The sequence below is a fragment of the Tetrao urogallus genome, assembly GCF_951394365.1.
Source record: "Tetrao urogallus genome assembly, chromosome: 1".
Lineage (NCBI taxonomy): Eukaryota > Metazoa > Chordata > Aves > Galliformes > Phasianidae > Tetrao > Tetrao urogallus.
In genome coordinates, this window is record NC_136813.1 from 50,048,138 (window position 1) to 50,066,248 (window position 18,111).

Consider the following 18,111-nt stretch of genomic DNA (forward strand, 5'->3'; position numbering starts at 1 on the left):
TTTATGGGCTAAGTGCTAAGTACTTCAGTAGTACTTGTTTAAAATTCTTCTAGAAAGAAAGGAAAGTAACTACCAGTGGGCAAGAAGGAAATGAGTCCTTTGGCAAAAAATCCTTCGTATTCACATATGGTGAATGAATTGGGAAGAAAATAAAGACTGGAAGGAATTATTGAAAGCAATAAAAAATAAAATTGTGGCAGATATTACAGTGGATTGGGAGAGTTTGAAAAGACTGAGTAAAAGTGGTATCTAAAACCTTTCTGCCACTAATCTAAGAAAAAACTAATGGCTTCTCTTTTTAATGACAACCAAACAAGTGTCCAATTTCTACTCATGTTTTTTATGCCTCACCTTACTGTAAATTCTTCAGACTGGGAACTTTACTGTGTATGAAAACTTACAATTGCCTCTTTCCAAAGAGTAAATTTAGGATGGTAAAGGAAACCCAGAATCATAGAATAGTTTGGATTGAAAGGGACCTGTGGGATCATCTAGTTCCAAAATCCCATGTATAGGCAGGGATGCCTCCCTCTAGACCAGGTTGCTCACGGTCTCATCCAGCCTGGCTTTGAATACTTCCAGAGAAAGGGAGGATGACTCTGTTTAAGGTTGCATTCTGCTACCTCTGTTCCTATGTAAATCTATGGTTTCATATTCAGAAGATTAAGTAGCCTCTCATCATTTTCCCAATGCCTTTAATTACTGTTCCAGTGTTTAAAACAAGCCTGTAGATTTAGTATTGTGTTGTAGGATCAGTTAGAAGACTTCTAAGTTACCTGTAATTTTATCTATCCAGAAATGCTAGAAAGCAAGAAATCATAAAAGCTTACAGAAAGCTGGCATCCCAGTGGCACCCTGACAACTTCCAGAGTGAGGAAGAAAAGAAGAAAGCAGAGAAAAAGTTCATTGATATAGCAGCTGCTAAGGAAGTCCTTACTGACCCAGGTAATGATTGTACTACACAGTGGCTTCACTTTTTTTATTCCTTTTTTTATGACACTGTAAAAATGCAGCAAGTGTAAGTTATAACAAACATTACAGCTTCCCTTTTCTGTTCTCTCTTGACCTGCTTGAGAAAGCAGTATGCTCAGACTTGCATCCAGTCCACTGTGTGAAGATAAAATTCCTAGAATTATTTATTGTGTTTTAGTGACTTTTGCTTAAAATGAGCTTAAAAAATGATTATTTCAAATGTATCTTTTCCTGATACAAACTAAATTTAGATCAGGTCTGGCAGGTCCTGAGGGTGGGAAGAAGGTGGGGAATACAGTGACTCTGTGACGTGGAGATCATGAGATCTGGTGTCCATCCTACCAAGAGATAAGCTGGTGGGGTGGGCCATGAAATCTAAATAGTGTATTAGAAAATGAGGCAGTGTGTAGTTATCTTAGCTCACTTTTCTCCTCCTCTTCTTTTCCAAACAAGTAAAAATAATTGCTCAACCAAAGCCATCCCTTAGGTTTGTGTCTCTAAACTTTTCCCTGTATGGTTACTGGAAGGAGAAGCACATAAAATGGTGGATGTCTGAGACTCTTGTTTCATCTTCAGCTTTTCTAAGCAGACTGTCTAAGTGATAATTGGGTAGATGGGCTCAGACTTTCAGAGGAGAGGTCCAAGAGTGAACTGCATTACAAACTCTTACGGTTAGTAGAAAGCCTTTTTCTGTGCTAATGCAATCTTTGTTTATAATTACATATATAAACCAGAGGTTTTCTACTCTGGAAATATTTGGTAATGTTACCTCCTTCAGAGCACGTTCATCTGGTTTCTCCTTGACACTATTTCTGATGTCAACTCCACTGGGCAAGTGAAGGGATTCTGGCCACTGATTGATCATCAGAGATGCTTTGTGTTGCTGCTGTCACTACAGTGCCTTTCACTTTGGTTTTGTTTCTTTCAGAAATGAGACGAAAGTTTGATGCAGGAGAGGACCCCCTGGATGCAGAGAGTCAGCAGGGTGGGGGCAACCCCTTCCACAGGAACTGGAACACGTGGCAAGGATTCAACCCCTTTGGTTCTGGAGGAGGACCATTTACATTCAAATTTCACTTCAGTTAGAGCCAGGACTGTTCCAGGTGGCTGCTGCTGTTTTTTACTTAATTTGTTCAAAAAAATAAAAACTCTCTCAGTTCAAGACCCAAAATCTTAATTTCTAATGTTGTCCTTAACCCAGTCTTACTTCACTAGAAGAAAGCTACTTCTTTCTTTTAGTATTTGAAGCAAATTCATGGTGAGCTTGACAAGCTTATACTGGTGGGGGGAGGTTGAATGAATAAGGGTTTTGTTACTGCCTATGTATTTGTTGTGGATATACAGGAGATGTGTTTTTTCCATCCATAGGAATAAACAATAAGAGGCTAATTAGGACAACACTTAAATGCAGCTTTAGGACTCAAGTATATGCTTACAGGTAAAAATGCATGTAAATATTTTTTTGAATCGGGGCCTAATAAACGTGGGCAGGGTAGTTACAGTAGTCTCTGCGTTAACAAATTGTTTGTCACTGTGCTCAGCAGAACGATCCATTTCTCAGTATTCTTTAAAGGAAACCCTCGTGACCACCCGTTGTATCACCGTGGGCAGTGCCATAGGGAGGGGGAGGAGGCTGCGCACTGGCTGAGCCCCAGCAATCTCTTACAAGGATCACTTGTCAGGAAGGATTTGGAAAATGTCTGCTCACCTTCTTCATGAACCTGGGATTAATTGGGGTAATTTTCTTGGCTGCTACTGGCAACTATGAAAGTTTTAAAAAAAAAAAAACTTTTTCAGGAGACTGTTGTTGTGATTCTGAATGTTTAAGCATCATTGCATCATTTTTGAGGAGTTTGCACTTTAACCAAGTATTTAGTTGAGATCTGGGCAAGGCAGCACGATGTGACATTCCCACCTCTACAGCAGTTTGTTACTTCTCTGTACGTAAATTCTGAGCCAGCACAGGTTGTGAGGTGACTGTATGTGAACTGCAGGAATAAAATGCGAGCTGTTGCCTTCCCTATGTGATACAGCTTCCTTTCTGTCGGGTGGTGCCACAATGAATTAATGCTGAAGTAGTTTGAAGCAACTTTCTGTTTTGTGTAACAGCCACAGTGCTGCAAAAACAGCTGCCTGTGTACCAGGCTGACTTTGCATTGGCCAGAAGTGTGGTATAGTCTGGTGGGCAAAACAGTATGGAACTGTGTGAGACGGGAGGCATTCCTAGGGCTGCAGTTGCTGCAGGTGAGGTGGTCTTGTCATTCTCTAACTGAATATGTTGAAATTACTGATGAGTTTCACCAGCAGTTGGGTTCTTAGAATGCAAAAAATTACAACTCTTTAATTGACTGACTTGAATTTTAACTGGAAAACTACAATCAGTCAATAGGGATCTTCTCTGACTTCAGTTTGTGGCATTTAAGAGCAAGAGCAGCCTCAGTCAAAGCAAATGTAATCTTCTATCTGAAAGCGTATGCATATATTTCTTTAATTACTGTAAGTGCAGTTGCTTTTGAAGCACAGCCCTTTTCTGCTGCCTCAAGTACTTTACAAACCGAACTGTGGCTTTGGAAAGTGTTTTTTTCAGCAGCAGTTTAAAGGCCAGTGTTTGGTCAGCAGAAATTTATCTTCTGGCTGATGAAGAGTGAATGTCTGTGTGTGTGTGTGGGGGGGGGGGGATTTCCAGTAATTGATGGTACAAAAGCACTGCAGCATCCTATTAAAGTTCAGCATCAGATATGTTCAAGTTGAATGACTTCCTAGAAGTTTGGCTTCTGCTTTTTGACACATCTGAAGTGTTTCTGTTTAAACTCAGTAGCAGCTCAGGATGCTTCTCATGTCCTTGTGAGGTCATTGAGGCTCCCATTGGACCACTGGGGCCCAGGCATAGGAGCTTACTGCACAGTCCATGCCCAGATGCTGTCCTGTGGTGCCAGCTGGTCCAGGCAGCTCTCCTGCATGTTTTTGCTTGCTGTGAGCAGAAGCTGAATCCAGTTCTGAGCCACAGGCCCTGGTTGATGCACCCCTTGCTGTGGTGCAGTAGAGCCAAGGGCTCATGGTGTGCAGCTGCGTGGTTGTGTGCTGGCCCCTGCCTGGCATCAGCAGTTCTGTACCACCTTGCCTGCTGTAGGAGGGGCTGGTTTAAATACTCCTTAATGAGCAGTGTAAGCAACACGTGGTGATTTTGTAGTTAGAACTGTGTTCAGCTGCAGGACACAGTAAATACTACAGCCAGTCACTCTGTGTGCTGGAGAAGTGCTACAAATGTGACATGTGGAAGGACTGCCTTCGTGCAGCTTTTTGTTCTTATCATTCTTCCTCCTTTGTTTTAAAAGCTATTGCTGATATTTTCCTTTTTGATTTTCTTCTTTTTTTGGAAAGGAATAAGGTGGTCCCTCATAGGTAAACTGTTCATAAAAGGGATTGATATTAGAGCTGTGCGTATTCCTTTCTCTAATGCGACGGATGCTTCTGTAGGGTGGAAGCAGTCAGGAACAGAAAGGACTACATTTAATTCTGACAATGAGTTGCAAAGGGAAAATTGCTTATTTTTTTTTCAGGGGAAAGCTTAAATCCAGTCAGTGGGAGATGATTAATGCTTGAATGCTGTTCACGTAGATATCTCTTGTGGAAAAACGGTGTCTTGAAAGATGAAGAAAAAAAGATGACAATGGAGAATGAGGCTTTCTGGTACCAAGCAGGTGCTGCTCACGCACACGTTAGCACCAGCACTGCTAAGCAAGCTGGCCGTGAGCTCTAAGCTGCCTCTGACAACAGAGAAAGACAAAATTGTGCCTAGAAAGAAAGGAGAAGCTGTTAGGTTTCAAGGATTTTCAGATGCAGCGATGCAGTTCCTGATGTGACTTCAGCAAACGAGTGCTGGCACCGCACTGAGCGCTGATGGTGCACTGTGTACGAGGAAGCCCAGTTCACCTTTTTGTTTATAATGGGTGTCTGTAGTGCAATAGTGTTCAGTAACTGAACACTGAAATAAGTCTTGGTGGTTTGTGAAGCCTGAGATGTTCATGAAGCATCATTGGAGCAATGGGCCTCTGTGGAGATGCACACTATTTGTGTTGAATTCTGTCTTGCAGTTTGTCTAAACCACTTCCCAACTTGTTTTAAAATGAAGGAGGGGAGCCGTGGCTTATCTTGCTTTGAGGTATACTTAGTACTGATGTGCTGTAAATCAGTATTAAACTGGATGCAGAGTGAATTAAAAACACAAGAGCTTGAACTTGTGGCAGAAAACCTGTTAGCTTAATAAATAAATAATAAGAGCAAAAGCTTGTTATTTCAGCCTCCAGCCCGGTGCTTGGAATGAGAATTACTCTTTTGTTTTGGGCTGTGATTTGTAGGAGCTTTGCTGGGCATCAGCCAGTATAGCGTAGCAGGTTGGTTGTATTTAAAAGTGCCTTATTGTAAGGTATGGTTTGTTTGCTCTGTAATACACACTCTTGTCCATTTAAAAAAAAAAAAAAAAAAAAAAAAAAAAAGAAAAGAAAAAGGAAAATGGGAGAATTTTTTCTTTGCCCTCTGCAAATTTTGTTTTGTTTTAAGAAGGATAAGTGAAGTTAGCTGGAGATCTATCAAATGTTTCAAATTACGTCTTTATATTAAATCATAAATCTAAAAAGCAAGAACTGTTTTTTCTAGAACGGTGGGAATTATTTTATGGTATTTTTCACAATAAAGATATTTATGATGACAAGAAAGCATTGCTGTGTGTGTATTTGTCTGCCCTTCTTTTCTCATCGTGCTCTGCAGTGTTGAAAAGTGGTGTTCTGTGGGCGTGTGGTTAATGCTGCTTAGGGGTAAATTATAACTGCTACTGGTGCAGAAGTCATCAGGCTTCACCAAGGCATTGTAAGAGGGCTGAGTTAACAGAGTAGACATAAGTTGGAGTGCATCGGGCCCAGCAGTGCCAGCTGAGGGCTTGTCGTGCTGTGCTGTGCAGCCTCACCTCCAGCACTGAGTGCAGCTTTGGGGCCACGATGTGAGGACATAATGCTATTAGTGTGCATGTGGTAAAGGCTGCAAAGATGGAGGAAAGGCAGGAGGGCAGGGTAGTGGAAGAGTGGCTGAGGTGTGCTAGGAGCAGAGGAGCTGAGGGGAGGCCTGGTGGCGGCTGCAGCTCCTCACAGGGAGTGGAGGGCAGTGCTGAGCTCTGCTCTCTGTGGCAGCACTGAGCAGGCTCTGCCCTCAGAGGGCTCCCAGGAAAGTTCCATGTCAATGGAGCCAGACTGGGAAACTGACTTTGCAGGGCAGTGCCTGCAGGGTAAGTTGAAACAGAGACTGAATGCTTTCAGGCCTGCAATTTTATATAAATCCACATTTTGCAGCCATCAGAGCCCAGAATCTGGTAGAGGAGCACTGTGCTTAGGAGGGCAGCAGCAGGAAACAGCCACTGAGAGGCTGCCAGGATGTTTCTTTCATCTGAAGGAGTGAGAATTCAAACAGAACTGAGAACTCCAGCGGTAGAGAGAAATGTAGATACATCAGTGCTGATTATGGTTTTAACTGCTTGAGCTGTGCCTTCAGGTGTGGAATTCATAAACCAGATTGAGACTTTCATCAGAGGAAGCTGAGAGAAGTCAGAAAGTGCTGCTGGGGCACAGCTCTGGTCTGTCTGAAGTACAGAATGAAGTATTAGTTAACAGAGGTGTGAGTTTAAGAGGCAGCCTTGCAAGAGATTCATCCCCAGTGCAGGGGGATGTGTCCAGCAGTCAGCAGGGCATTGCACCAGGAGCCCAAACCAACCTGCAATATCAGAGTGTTCACATGGCACCAAAGGAGTCAGTGTGTCACTCCAAACACAAATCCTGACTAAGAGGCAGTAGGAAAAGCATCCTGCTGTCCTTTCACAATCAGAACACTGCACAGGGAAGGCAGTTCTCCCACATGTGGCACCACGAAGTTCCAATGCTGAATGCTAACCACTGTGAGAGCCTTGGTGCTGGATTAAACTGATAAAGGATTTGATCCTATAGAGTAAAATCAGATAATGTTACCCCATCAGTAAGTGGGGTAAATAGGCATTTTCTGACTCTACAAAAGTAGAAGTGAGCTCATTGACACTAACCAAACATTTAGTGTTCATTGTATAATGTAAAATAGGAGAAAACAGTGCCTTTTTCCTCTAGCACAGTAAGGAAGCAGTTCCTTTACGTAGAGAGTAATGGTGGTTTTCCTGTTATACACTGACTGTATAGTAGTAACTGCAGAATGAAGTCAGTAAGAAGTCCATCAGTGTTCTAGGAATGCCAGCCTACATAATTACATTGTGTGAGGTTCCAGCATGTTTCACTTCATGTAGAATCATAGAATCACCAAGGTAGGAATAGACCGAAAAGATCACCCAGTCCAACCGTTCACCTATTGCCAATAGCTCCCACTAAACCATGTCCCTCAACACAACATCCAGCCTTTCCTTGAACACCCCCAGGCTCAGTGACTCCACCACCTCCCTGGGCAGTCCATTCCAGTGCCTGACCACCCTTTCTGAAAAGTAATACTTCCTCATGTCCAGCCTGAATCTCCCCTGCCGTAGCTTGAAGCCATTCCCCCTGGTCCTATCACTAATGACACGAGAGAAGAGGCCGACCCCCAGCTCACTACAACCTCCTTCAGGAAGTTATAGAGAGCAATGAGGTCTCCCCTGAGCCTCCTCTTCTCCAGGCTGGACGTTCCCAGCTCCTTCAGCCTCTCCTCATATGGCCTGTGCTCCAGACCTCTCACCAGCTTTGTGGCCCTCCTTTGAACACGTTCCAGGGCCTCAATGTCTTTCTTGCAGTGAGGGGCCCCCTCCAGTGTTCTTCTGGATTACGTTACTTGTCATGAGAACAGGAGCAACAAAACAAACATTGCAGGGACAGAGAGAGAATGGAAATTGGTATTGGCTGATTGATGAACACTGCTGGGTTTCACAGGGAATATCCCATTGGTTACTTCATACAAATAAAATGCCCACAACAGACCTTTGAAAATCCATACCGACGTTTAAACTGCTATTCAAAATGCAGACAGGTAATACGACATATAAATGCCTGTAAAAAAAAACTTGCATGTTTCATATTACTGAGACTTGAGAAATGTCAGGAAAGCATTATAAATAGATTATAAATACCTGCACTTAAGGGAAGCAATTTCAAATAACCTACACCTGAGCACAATGACTGCATACGAAATGTGCTCCATTTTTCTTACCCTTTATGCTCTTATTTACAGGTACAGAGATATGCAGCTCACGATGGATTTACCCACTTAGTGCAAATTACATTATCTTTTATAATTACAAGCACTTACACTGAAAGACTACATTAAATCGTTCATGGAAGTATTTGTGGTTATATCCAGACTGCTTTGAAACCAGCACAAAGGAAACAAAAATGATATGTATTTAAGGCACCAGATATCAGTTTCATAAATAAATTTTCCTATTTGCAAATGTGTACTACCAGAATTTTTCACCTGCAGTTTTTGAGCAATCAAAATGTATTGACAGCCCATTTGAGCAACAGTTTTTTGAGTGAGTATTGATAAAATAACAGTAGACACCACTGAGAGTGAAAAATAAGTCGAGTGTTTTATTACTTTAAATTCTGGACAGAATGATGACAGTAAAAACTGAGTGGAAACAGCTCTCAGGCACAGACCTTCTCACCTTTCTTAACCAAAACCACACAGTGGAATCTAATGTCGTACTATTTGAGTGACAAAGGAGCCCAAGAAAAAGGATTCTTTCAAATTAGTTAAGAGGGCAGTAATCCTGCATCATGAATAGAGAATTACATTTCTGACTTTGGCAAGCTTTGAAGTTGGATTCATGTGGTCTAAATTACCCAAGCTATTTTTTTTTTTATATTGTATCTTGGCTACAATGAGAACTTGGCTTGTGACCACAGCTTTCCTCCAGGAAAAAAAACTATAGACGTATAACCAAAATACTTTGTGTTTAAATACATTAGACTAAATGAATGTAATTTGCATAAAACAGTTTTCATGTAACTATTTAGTGCCTCCTCCCCCTTCTCAATTGCTGAGGCAGTGCGTCTTTGAAGAGCTGAATACATCATCCTTTATACTCTAAAATCCCCTGGGCAGATTGTCTTCTAGAGAAGGAAAAGAAAAACAAAGAAATGACAAAAGCAAGTCTACACTGACTTAAATAAAACCAAGTGCCTGTGGATTTCTCCCTTCTGGTCTCTGTTTCTTATGTAAAACTCTTTAAATTAAACACCATAAGTTACAAAATATTTCACTTTACACTAAAGAATGTTACAAATAGTCCCAAGGCAACTTCCACGGCTTCCACTCCATCTTTTGCAGAAGACAATACGCTGTCACCATCACTTCTTACAGGCCATGCTAAAGTTCATCGTGCTTAAAACCTGCAACAAGAGGAAAAAAAATCTTAAAAAGCACAAGCATGCCGAAACTTATCGCCTAGCTTTGTAAAACATGGAGAAAGCCTGCCTAGTTACTGCCAAAACAATTCAGTGATGTGAACTTCATTTTTAGAGCCTTGCCACAAGCAGACCAAAGATTTCACAAATAAATAACAACTACTTGGAATTCCCTGTAATGATAAGGGAATTTATTTTCTGACTCAAGACTGGGGACCAATATGAGCAGGAAAACTGCAGGCTGAAGAGAAAGAGAAACGCGTTGGACAAGCAGACAGGGACACGGGCATTTCTGGAGAGGGGGAGTAACATCGAAAAGGAGGGGAGCATTGGGGGAGACTGACTGCTAACCGGGGAGCACAGAGAAATTGAAGGAAAACATTCTGCTCAGTCAGGAGTGAAAAGGATGAGACAAATGACACTTCACAGAATTGTAGGGGTTGGAAGGGACCTCCAGAGATCATCGAGTCCAACCCCCACTTCACTTCCCAAACGGTGGGCTTCAGTTATCTTCATGGTTTCATGCTTGGAAATCCTTGGTTTTAGTTGAAAGTCCAGCCGTACTCATTGCACCTTTCTACCCATGCTAAGGTACCCTTCTGAATAGCCAATGTCCTTTACTTTAGAAATGTTCCACATTTGTACTGCAAATTTAAACTTGCTGAACGGCGTTAAGAAGAAAGAGCAGCAATATGAAATAAAAAGATTATGTACTTGAAAATGTTGTCCTCTTGGGCTTTGGCGTGAAACAAATGGCTTGTTTCATCTTAGCATATCTTAGCATAACTCCAATGTAAAGAAGCATCACACGAGTCTTAAAACCCAGCCCATTTCCCACAGAGGGTGAAAAATTATTAAATACAACTCAACTTACATGTCTACTGACCCCAACCTTCATTTCAAACAAAGTCTTTCAAAGAAGTAACAGATAAATATGAACGTAAATTACCTTTTTTAGAAGATGATTTTTTACTTTTCTTCTCCTTCTCAATCTGCTGTATTAACTTTCGAATCTCAGTGTCGTAGTCAACCCATTCAGGAACTATTCGAGCGGCAGCCTCTAATTTTGGTTCTTTGGTTTGGGGATTGTTGCACTGAAAGTTTGAAACACAGTGAATGTAAACAAAGCCAATGCAAAAATAATACCTTCCCAAGGAACTGTAAGTCACCATCTCCTCAGTGTCACTGCAGATACACTGTTAAAAACTATCCAGGTAACCACAGGTTGATTAGGACAATAACCTGAGTGTTTGAAAATGGTCTGCAAATAACTCCAATGTGAGAGATAAGCCTCAGACAAAAACTACACTGCAGCTAATTATGAACCTTGTCAAGGAATTTAGTGTTGTAAAAAGTCAACAACACAAAAAAATCTGAAATATTTTGCAGAGAAGTGCTACTTACCACATTTCCTAGTCACCATATCTGGCTAAAATTTTCATATTTTATAGCAAGAGGCATTTCTCAGCAGCCCAGAGAAATATCTTGTCTTCAACACGTTTTTTTTTTTGCTCTCAGTTATCTCAGATCTCACATCTAACAAGTGTTTCCGTCAGCATTTATAATGTCATTTTCTAGAATAGAGACTACCCATGTTTAGTGCACAAAAAAGCTTATTTTAACTGTACAGGCACAAAATAAGTTATTTACATACTGGATACTTGCATCAGATTCCAATTGCCTGCTTTTGTTCAGAATTATGGCTCCAAAGGTTCACTCACACAGAGCGGAGGGTGACAAAAATTAATAAGAGGGGAAAAATGGAATGGGGGTAATAATGACAGAGCAGAACTTTTTCTGTTTCAATTCCCAAAGAGAGAAGCTTCCTTCTCTCTAAATGTGGGTATGTCTCCTCAGCTTTACTGTTTTTAAGCTATATATAAACTACGCTTTATCTTCAGTTTACAGTGGTGAAATGGACAGAGAAAAAGAGCCTCTGCATAATGGGTTCAGCAGAGGCAGCAGCACACAATACTCAGAGTCTGCAGTACGTAATTAGAATTCCAATAATACGGCTGAATATGGAGGAAAACGGGGGAAATATAAATACAGAAGTACAAAAAAACCCAGCACCTATCGAATTAGAGATAGCAACTCTTCAGGCAAAGTTTTCAGCTTCAAAATATGGAGATTTTCTACAGAGCACACAGGAGAGGTGCTGGAGGAAAGAAGACATTGTATATATTCAAGTATCTATCAAAAGCAGCCCAGTGCTCCAATTCCCTCCAGTAAGGCTGGCTCCATGATATCAAAAATTAGTGTATCTCAAAAGCCACAGAAACTGCAATCAATTTTTTAATCTATAGAACTAATTTAACTCAAAATCAACTCACCAAGTCTATTGTTTTAGCCTTTTTCTTAGATTCATCATCACACCAGGTTTCACACCAAAGCCACTCTTGAGGGAGAGACTTGATAGCTACTTGATGAATCATATTATTGGGAAGATCCTGCACGAGTGTATAAAATCATGAATTAGCACTGAATTTTGATGTAACTGGTTATCAAACAATTACTTATGAGGCATTCCAGATAATATCTCTGTCTGTTAACCATTTGTTACCACTGTTACATGTGGTGAGGTGGGAATTGGCCTGTTCTCCCATGTAACTAGCGATAGGACCAGAGGGAACGGCCTTAAGTTGTGTCAGGGAAGATTCAAGACGGACGTTAGGAAATACTTCTTCTCTAAGAGAGTTGCCAGGCACTGCAATGGGCTGCCCAGGAAAATGGTGGAGTCACCAACCCTGGAGTTGTTCAGGAAACACTGAGATGTTGTACTGAGGGACACGGCTTAGCGGGAAATACTGGTGATAGGTGGATGGCTGGACTGGGTCATCTTAGAGATCTTAGAGGTCTTTTCCAACCTTGGGGATTCTATGACATCTGCAACTTTTTATGTTCCCTTTTAAGTAATTGCTCACCTGGCTCTTCTGCAATTCAAAACTTAAGAATACTAATTTTGGTGGCCAATTCCACCTCTCCATTTCCCACAAAGAAATTTTTTCTTGCACTTACATCTGTTCATCCTTAGTTGGCAATAAGTAATGCCCACAGCTCAGATATTACGTGCCATGCTCTAAACACTACTGAGCACAATGAGTGAAATTTTTATAGCATGTCTTAACCATATTTCCCTTCCTGACATTTGCAAAAGCAAGCTCAAAACCATGTAATGTGGAATTATGGCACTACTCTAACGTTAGCTTTCTTTAATGAAAATGGATTCCAGAAATGTGAGTGTGAAAAGGAAAAGCTATTACACTGCTACTCTGGCTATCCTCCTTACTTTCTTTTCTTTTTTTTTTTTTTTTTTTTTTTTTCTTCACCTTAATTGTACACTCAAATACCCTCATTGTAAAAACAGTAATCTAATATCATGTTGGGAATATTGCTTACAAAAGAGAAAAATCCTGGGCAGCCCTACAGTACAGGTTCTCTGTCCACAGTTAAAAATAACAAGTGTATGCTGTAGATACTTCCATAAGCTCTTTCATATGCACAACCCTGACGTTACATTTAAAAAATAAATGTCAGTACTCAAGTAAGTAGTAGTTGGGTGTTACTTTGCCAAATCACACTGCTAAATGTGACAGAATAAAATAGTACATGTAGCTATGCTATAAGAAGCATATAACTTAATTCAAATATAGACATTAGCATGGAAAAATACACTAAATAGAAGTATAATGAGTCAAGATGTTTAAATGTTAATTTAAATGTTTCCTTTTTTTGGAAAACCTCAATTCTATGAATATTAGGAATCAAATGTTTTATTGTCACCTCAATTTCAAGGGAAAAGAAGTGTTTTTTTTTTCTGTTGGGTCTCTATGACTTTCTAAACGAAACTGCAATTCCTAAGTTAGTATTACAGCTCTAAAAGACATGAACTTAGAAATCGTTAAAGTAGAAAGACACCTGCTAGATCCAGCATTTTAAATATACACAGAAGCAAACATATTTAAAAAAAAAATTTCCACAAAAAGTTGTTTTTCCTTTCAAATTAAAGTGACTTATCCTCAAAAGCACTAAGATATAGACATACTTCAAAGAGGAAACACTCATGAGTCATAAAAATAAAAGATCAGGCTGTTTATACTGTCACTGCAAAAAATCTTGATCATTCAAAACACGTGAACTGATGAAAGTTTCCTGGACTTCCACAAATAACACACAAAGGTTGCTCTTCAATTTGATTTGCAATATGGCGTCTCTACGTTTAGTCAGATAACCTACATAATTTTAATGGTGTACTCTTCAAATGCAACTTTTTGCATTAGAAAACAAAACCTCACTTAAAAAACAAAACATTTTCTGATATTAAATATTTTGCTATTACATTTCCTCCACTGATTGTAATTCTGCAAGTGAAGAACAAGATGCTTAATTAGCCATTTTTTAATGAAATTATATTTACTATAAATATTTGCCAATTGCTTTTTTCATCTTTACACAGCTGTTTCTTTATGCTTTAATCTTCTCTTTCAACAATACAGTTACATATGCTGTACTGGAAGTCTAGCTTTCACTATGTGTAATTCTTTGCCCTACCCATTCTTACCATCTTTCTTTGTCATTTAAAAGTACTTTTCTTTTTTCCACTCTCTCTACTTCCATTTTGTGGTTTATGTCAGCATATCACAGAATCAAAGAACTGTAGGGGTTGGAAGAGACCTCCAGAGATCATCGAGTCCAACTCCTACTACCCCTAAAAAGCAATCATGAAGGCAGCAGGCCCAAGTGTGTCACACCACTGGTAAACTAGCAGAGGTTGAAGGCACTCCAGTCAGATATCTTAAAAATAAACGTCTTAATTCACTGGTAGCTACACACTCTCCAGGACTCCAGTAAAATATATCACACTGTGGTTTGTATTTCTAGGAACGATGCTATATTTGTGGTAAGTGGAGCCAGGAGGTGATTCCCACCAATACAATCAAGAAGCAAATTAGTATGGAAATATTACTTTGAAATGTCTCCCTTTCCACAATAATTCCAATTCCATTCTGCCAAGATTCAGCTACCTTAATGTCTGCTTTCAGTACCAATGTGCTGAGGGAAGGGTACGAATGGCTTTTGGTGTGATCCAACAAACTTCTACATTGAGGCTATCAGCTATTAAAGCTGTTGTTGAAAACATAAGAATCTCAAAGACGAAAGATGCACATTATTGCTGCTGTGAAGACATTACATAAAACTAATGACTATTTCTGAGAAGTGGCATAATGTCAGAAGACTTGTGAGCAGCTTCTGAATCTTGAAGGTCTTTCTGAGTGGATAAGACTATGTTTGAAAAGCATACAGCTCATTGCGTCAGGACTCTCCAAATGCAGGAGCCAGTAAGTCATTTTACTATTCCAATTTCTTTGTAAGTTAATACTCCACTGTCGCTATTATATCAGTCCTCTGATCTCCTCGTGTTCTGTTTAGTCCCTGTTTGTTGTGTAGGTGTATTTCTACTTTTCTTTGTCTGGTACCATAAGAGTGGCTTATTTTATTTTTATTTATCTATTTATGGGAAAAACGTGGCAGTGAGAGATGTGGGCTTTTCTACTCAGAGGTCCCTTCACTGCAGTAGGCAGATAATAAACCTTTTGTGCTTTTAATAATTCCACAAGGTAAATTACAAAAACAACGACAACCTTACTTTTGAAGCCTTGTGAATTTCACCCACAGACATAAGTAAAAAGTAATATTTACTCAGGCAGAAACCATATGAGCTGTATTATCAATCTTCCACTGAGCTAAGGAGTCTGTGCTAGAGAAGAAGAGACTAAACTGAACAAAGTTCTGCATATCCGGAATCTATATACACACTTGTGATTTGTACCTTAACTTATCCCACCTAGCTTTAAAAATTGGTGGAGTTAGATGAACAAAGACCGTAGTCAACCCATGGTGACCATGTACAGCAACCACCAGAGTGAATTAGCACTTAGCTTAGGTAAGTTAAATTAACATTAATGGAAAAACAGAAGAAAAACAAGAAACAGAGGGGGAAAAAAAGCCAAATATTCTTCAGAACTATAAAAAATATATTGAGATACAATAATTCTGTACATATTGAGAAAGATAAAACAAAAAGCTGAATTTCTTAAGCCCACGTATACCTGATCTAGATTTGACAGACTGTTTGGATCTTGACTAAGAGCCTGGTACTGGCCCCGAAGCCTATCTCCTGCTGCAATCTTTCTGAACTTCTTAAGATCCACAACATATAAGGCACTGCAAAGAAAAAATATACATCAAGACTTCTGCAGTTTCATATCCTTCTTTGTAACTTTAATCAAGAAGTGACAAGAAACCTGAAACTGTTCACATGCTAAAAGAGTACTATTCAAAGCAAACAGATGAAGCTATTACCATATATCATCTGAACTCAGATAAATTCATCTCTTTTTGAGAAAGGCTATTGGGTAGCTGCTTGTGAATGCCTCAGTGGGCAATATCCAGAGCCAGATTTTAATCAGTTCTACAAACTGCACAAAATATGCAGTTCTCCTACCTAATATGGTATTTTTTTTTCCCAAGATGTGATGCCCAGTATCCTGATTTCCAGAAACGGTACCCATCCATTTCCTTACGGCTGTCACAGAAAGGTGTGTATCCATAAGGAGCTCCCTTTAGATCGAGATCTCTGAGTTCTTTCAGGTCACTTCTCACAATCTGAGTAAGAATAAAATTACATTTATTTTTATAATTAAAAAATATAATGAAAGTTATACTTTAACAATTTAATACAGTTTTTAAGATGCGTGTTGCTATAACTAAATTTAATTTATCTCTTTTAGCTTTGGAAAAGTAATAAAATACAGAACATTTGTCTGAGATTTTTGATAACCACGTGACAAACTCTTCGATATCTTCCCTGAGGCAGCACGTTGCCTTTCAGTACATGATAATTTCTGAGTGAAAGACTGCAGACAAACTTGAGAACAAAAGAGACAGGATTCAACTCAAAAATTCCATCCATCGAAGAGTTGGTCTGAACTCATCATCTCAGACACCTCCCATAGCCAATGAAGTCTGCTCATAATCAGCCCAGAATCTGAATCACTCCAATACACCTAATGTGAAATGCACCTTTAAGATCACACTTACCTCTCCAAGTGCCATTGTCCATCCACGGGCAATAGAAACAATTTACAGCACTGTGTGTGATGAGACTCTTAATTTCTACATGGCTAAAGACAAGCCAAATTGTTTTGTTTCATGTTTTTGCAACACTACTGGTTCTGCTTGTACAACTGCTGCAGTCCCGGGAGACCAACATTTGAATAAAACAGCCACAGGGAAATAAAATGGATAAAATAAAGCAAAACAAACTCCGCATACATTTATCTAATATTGTTTTTCCTTACCTGGTCAGCATCTACAAAGATTATTTTATCGACAGCCAAAGGGAAAAGAACGTCCAAAAAAAGGATTTTGTAGCCCCAAATAATTCTTTGCTTTTCTGTCTGCTGATAAAGCCAGCGGGGCCACTTATACTGTACTAACTCGTACTTGAATCCATATGTCTCAGCCATGTGAGGGATAACATCCTAGAAAAAGATTCAGAAACTGTAAGTTGCACATGTATATGACATACAAAGAGGCAGAAGGTGATGGAGGAAATGCTGCAACACAGTTGTATCTCTGTTGGCCGTAATCAAGTCACATGATCACTAGTCACATGAACACATTTAATTTTAGCAGAATCCTCAGCTATAACAATATAAAAAGGATTTCTTTCAAGCTCACTGAGTCCATCAAAGGAAAACAAATTATAATCTATTGTTGGGATTTGGGCTCCAGAAAAGAAAGAATTTACACATGATGTCATTTCCAACTGTGAAATTTAGTTTTTAATTATCTGATTATTCAATAGTACTAATTTGCCTAAGTATTTCACAATTTAAAGAAAAGTTATTGAAAGAATGGTGTTTCCTATACCTTGAATGTTGGAGAGAGGTAGTTTTTCAGAAACCAAAATTTAACTGGTGTTTTGGTATGGCGTAGAACAGAAAGCATCATAATTCTGTGGAAATACAAGTCTATAATAAACAAACGAATACACACAGGTCATTATATTTCAACTACACTTCAAAGAGGCTAACACTTTCTAATCAAAACTTTTCTTAACCCGATTTAAGTCAAAATTTTTGTATATTTTTAACAGCAAGTTTTGAGATCAAGACCACTTTGAGATGGATGTACATGATCCATGCACATGACATTGAGTACGAAATATTAGAACAGTCTCAAATGTGGATCGGTTAATAACTTCTACTGTGAGAGAGGTCCTGAAAAACTAAAAGTACAGATTGATACCTACTATTAACTATGCTACTGAGATGATATATTTTAGGATACATTAGTAAAGTTTAATAGGTTGCAAAAAGGAAGTCAGTGAGAAAAAGAAAGCACAGTTCAAGCTAAGATTATTTTCAGAAAGCCCTTGTTAACTCCAAAAAATTCAGGTACGTGGAAAAAGATGTATTTCAAAATCTGTTTTCCCTCCTTTAAAATAAACAGATCTTTCCCTTTAATAAAGTTGTTGAAGCCTGAAGGAAAAAAAAGAGAACACAGGCATTCCAACTCTGTCAGACTACTAGGAAACAAAATAATACGTACAAAATACTGCTTTCCAAACAAACATAAATGAAAGAATTGTGAAAATCCACTTTGGGACAGGAAAATTACTAGATCTGACAGCTATAGACAAGCACTCACGGGAATGAGAAAAATAACA

The 18,111-nt window shown here is 39.3% G+C and overlaps 2 protein-coding genes across 2 annotated transcripts in view; one reads left to right on the forward strand and one right to left on the reverse strand.

Moving 5' to 3' along the window:
- Positions 1-2,058, forward strand: part of DNAJC3 (DnaJ heat shock protein family (Hsp40) member C3) — a gene marked incomplete at both ends in the record, with an annotated part of 28,202 nt that extends 26,144 nt beyond the window's left edge. The window contains 2 exons of the mRNA XM_079549205.1: positions 797-945; positions 1,901-2,058. Of these exons, the coding sequence (XP_079405331.1) occupies positions 797-945; positions 1,901-2,058 (307 nt within the window). The remainder of the gene's footprint in view (positions 1-796; positions 946-1,900) is intronic.
- Positions 2,059-9,339: 7,281 nt separating this feature from the next.
- Positions 9,340-18,111, reverse strand: part of UGGT2 (UDP-glucose glycoprotein glucosyltransferase 2) — a gene marked incomplete at its 3' end in the record, with an annotated part of 73,484 nt that continues 64,712 nt past the window's right edge. Inside the window, exons 33-39 of the mRNA XM_079539752.1 lie at positions 17,313-17,397; positions 16,739-16,921; positions 15,883-16,043; positions 15,488-15,602; positions 11,711-11,827; positions 10,327-10,471; positions 9,340-9,362 (exon numbers count right to left, since the gene is read on the reverse strand). Coding sequence (XP_079395878.1) covers positions 9,340-9,362; positions 10,327-10,471; positions 11,711-11,827; positions 15,488-15,602; positions 15,883-16,043; positions 16,739-16,921; positions 17,313-17,397 — 829 coding nt within the window. The remainder of the gene's footprint in view (positions 9,363-10,326; positions 10,472-11,710; positions 11,828-15,487; positions 15,603-15,882; positions 16,044-16,738; positions 16,922-17,312; positions 17,398-18,111) is intronic.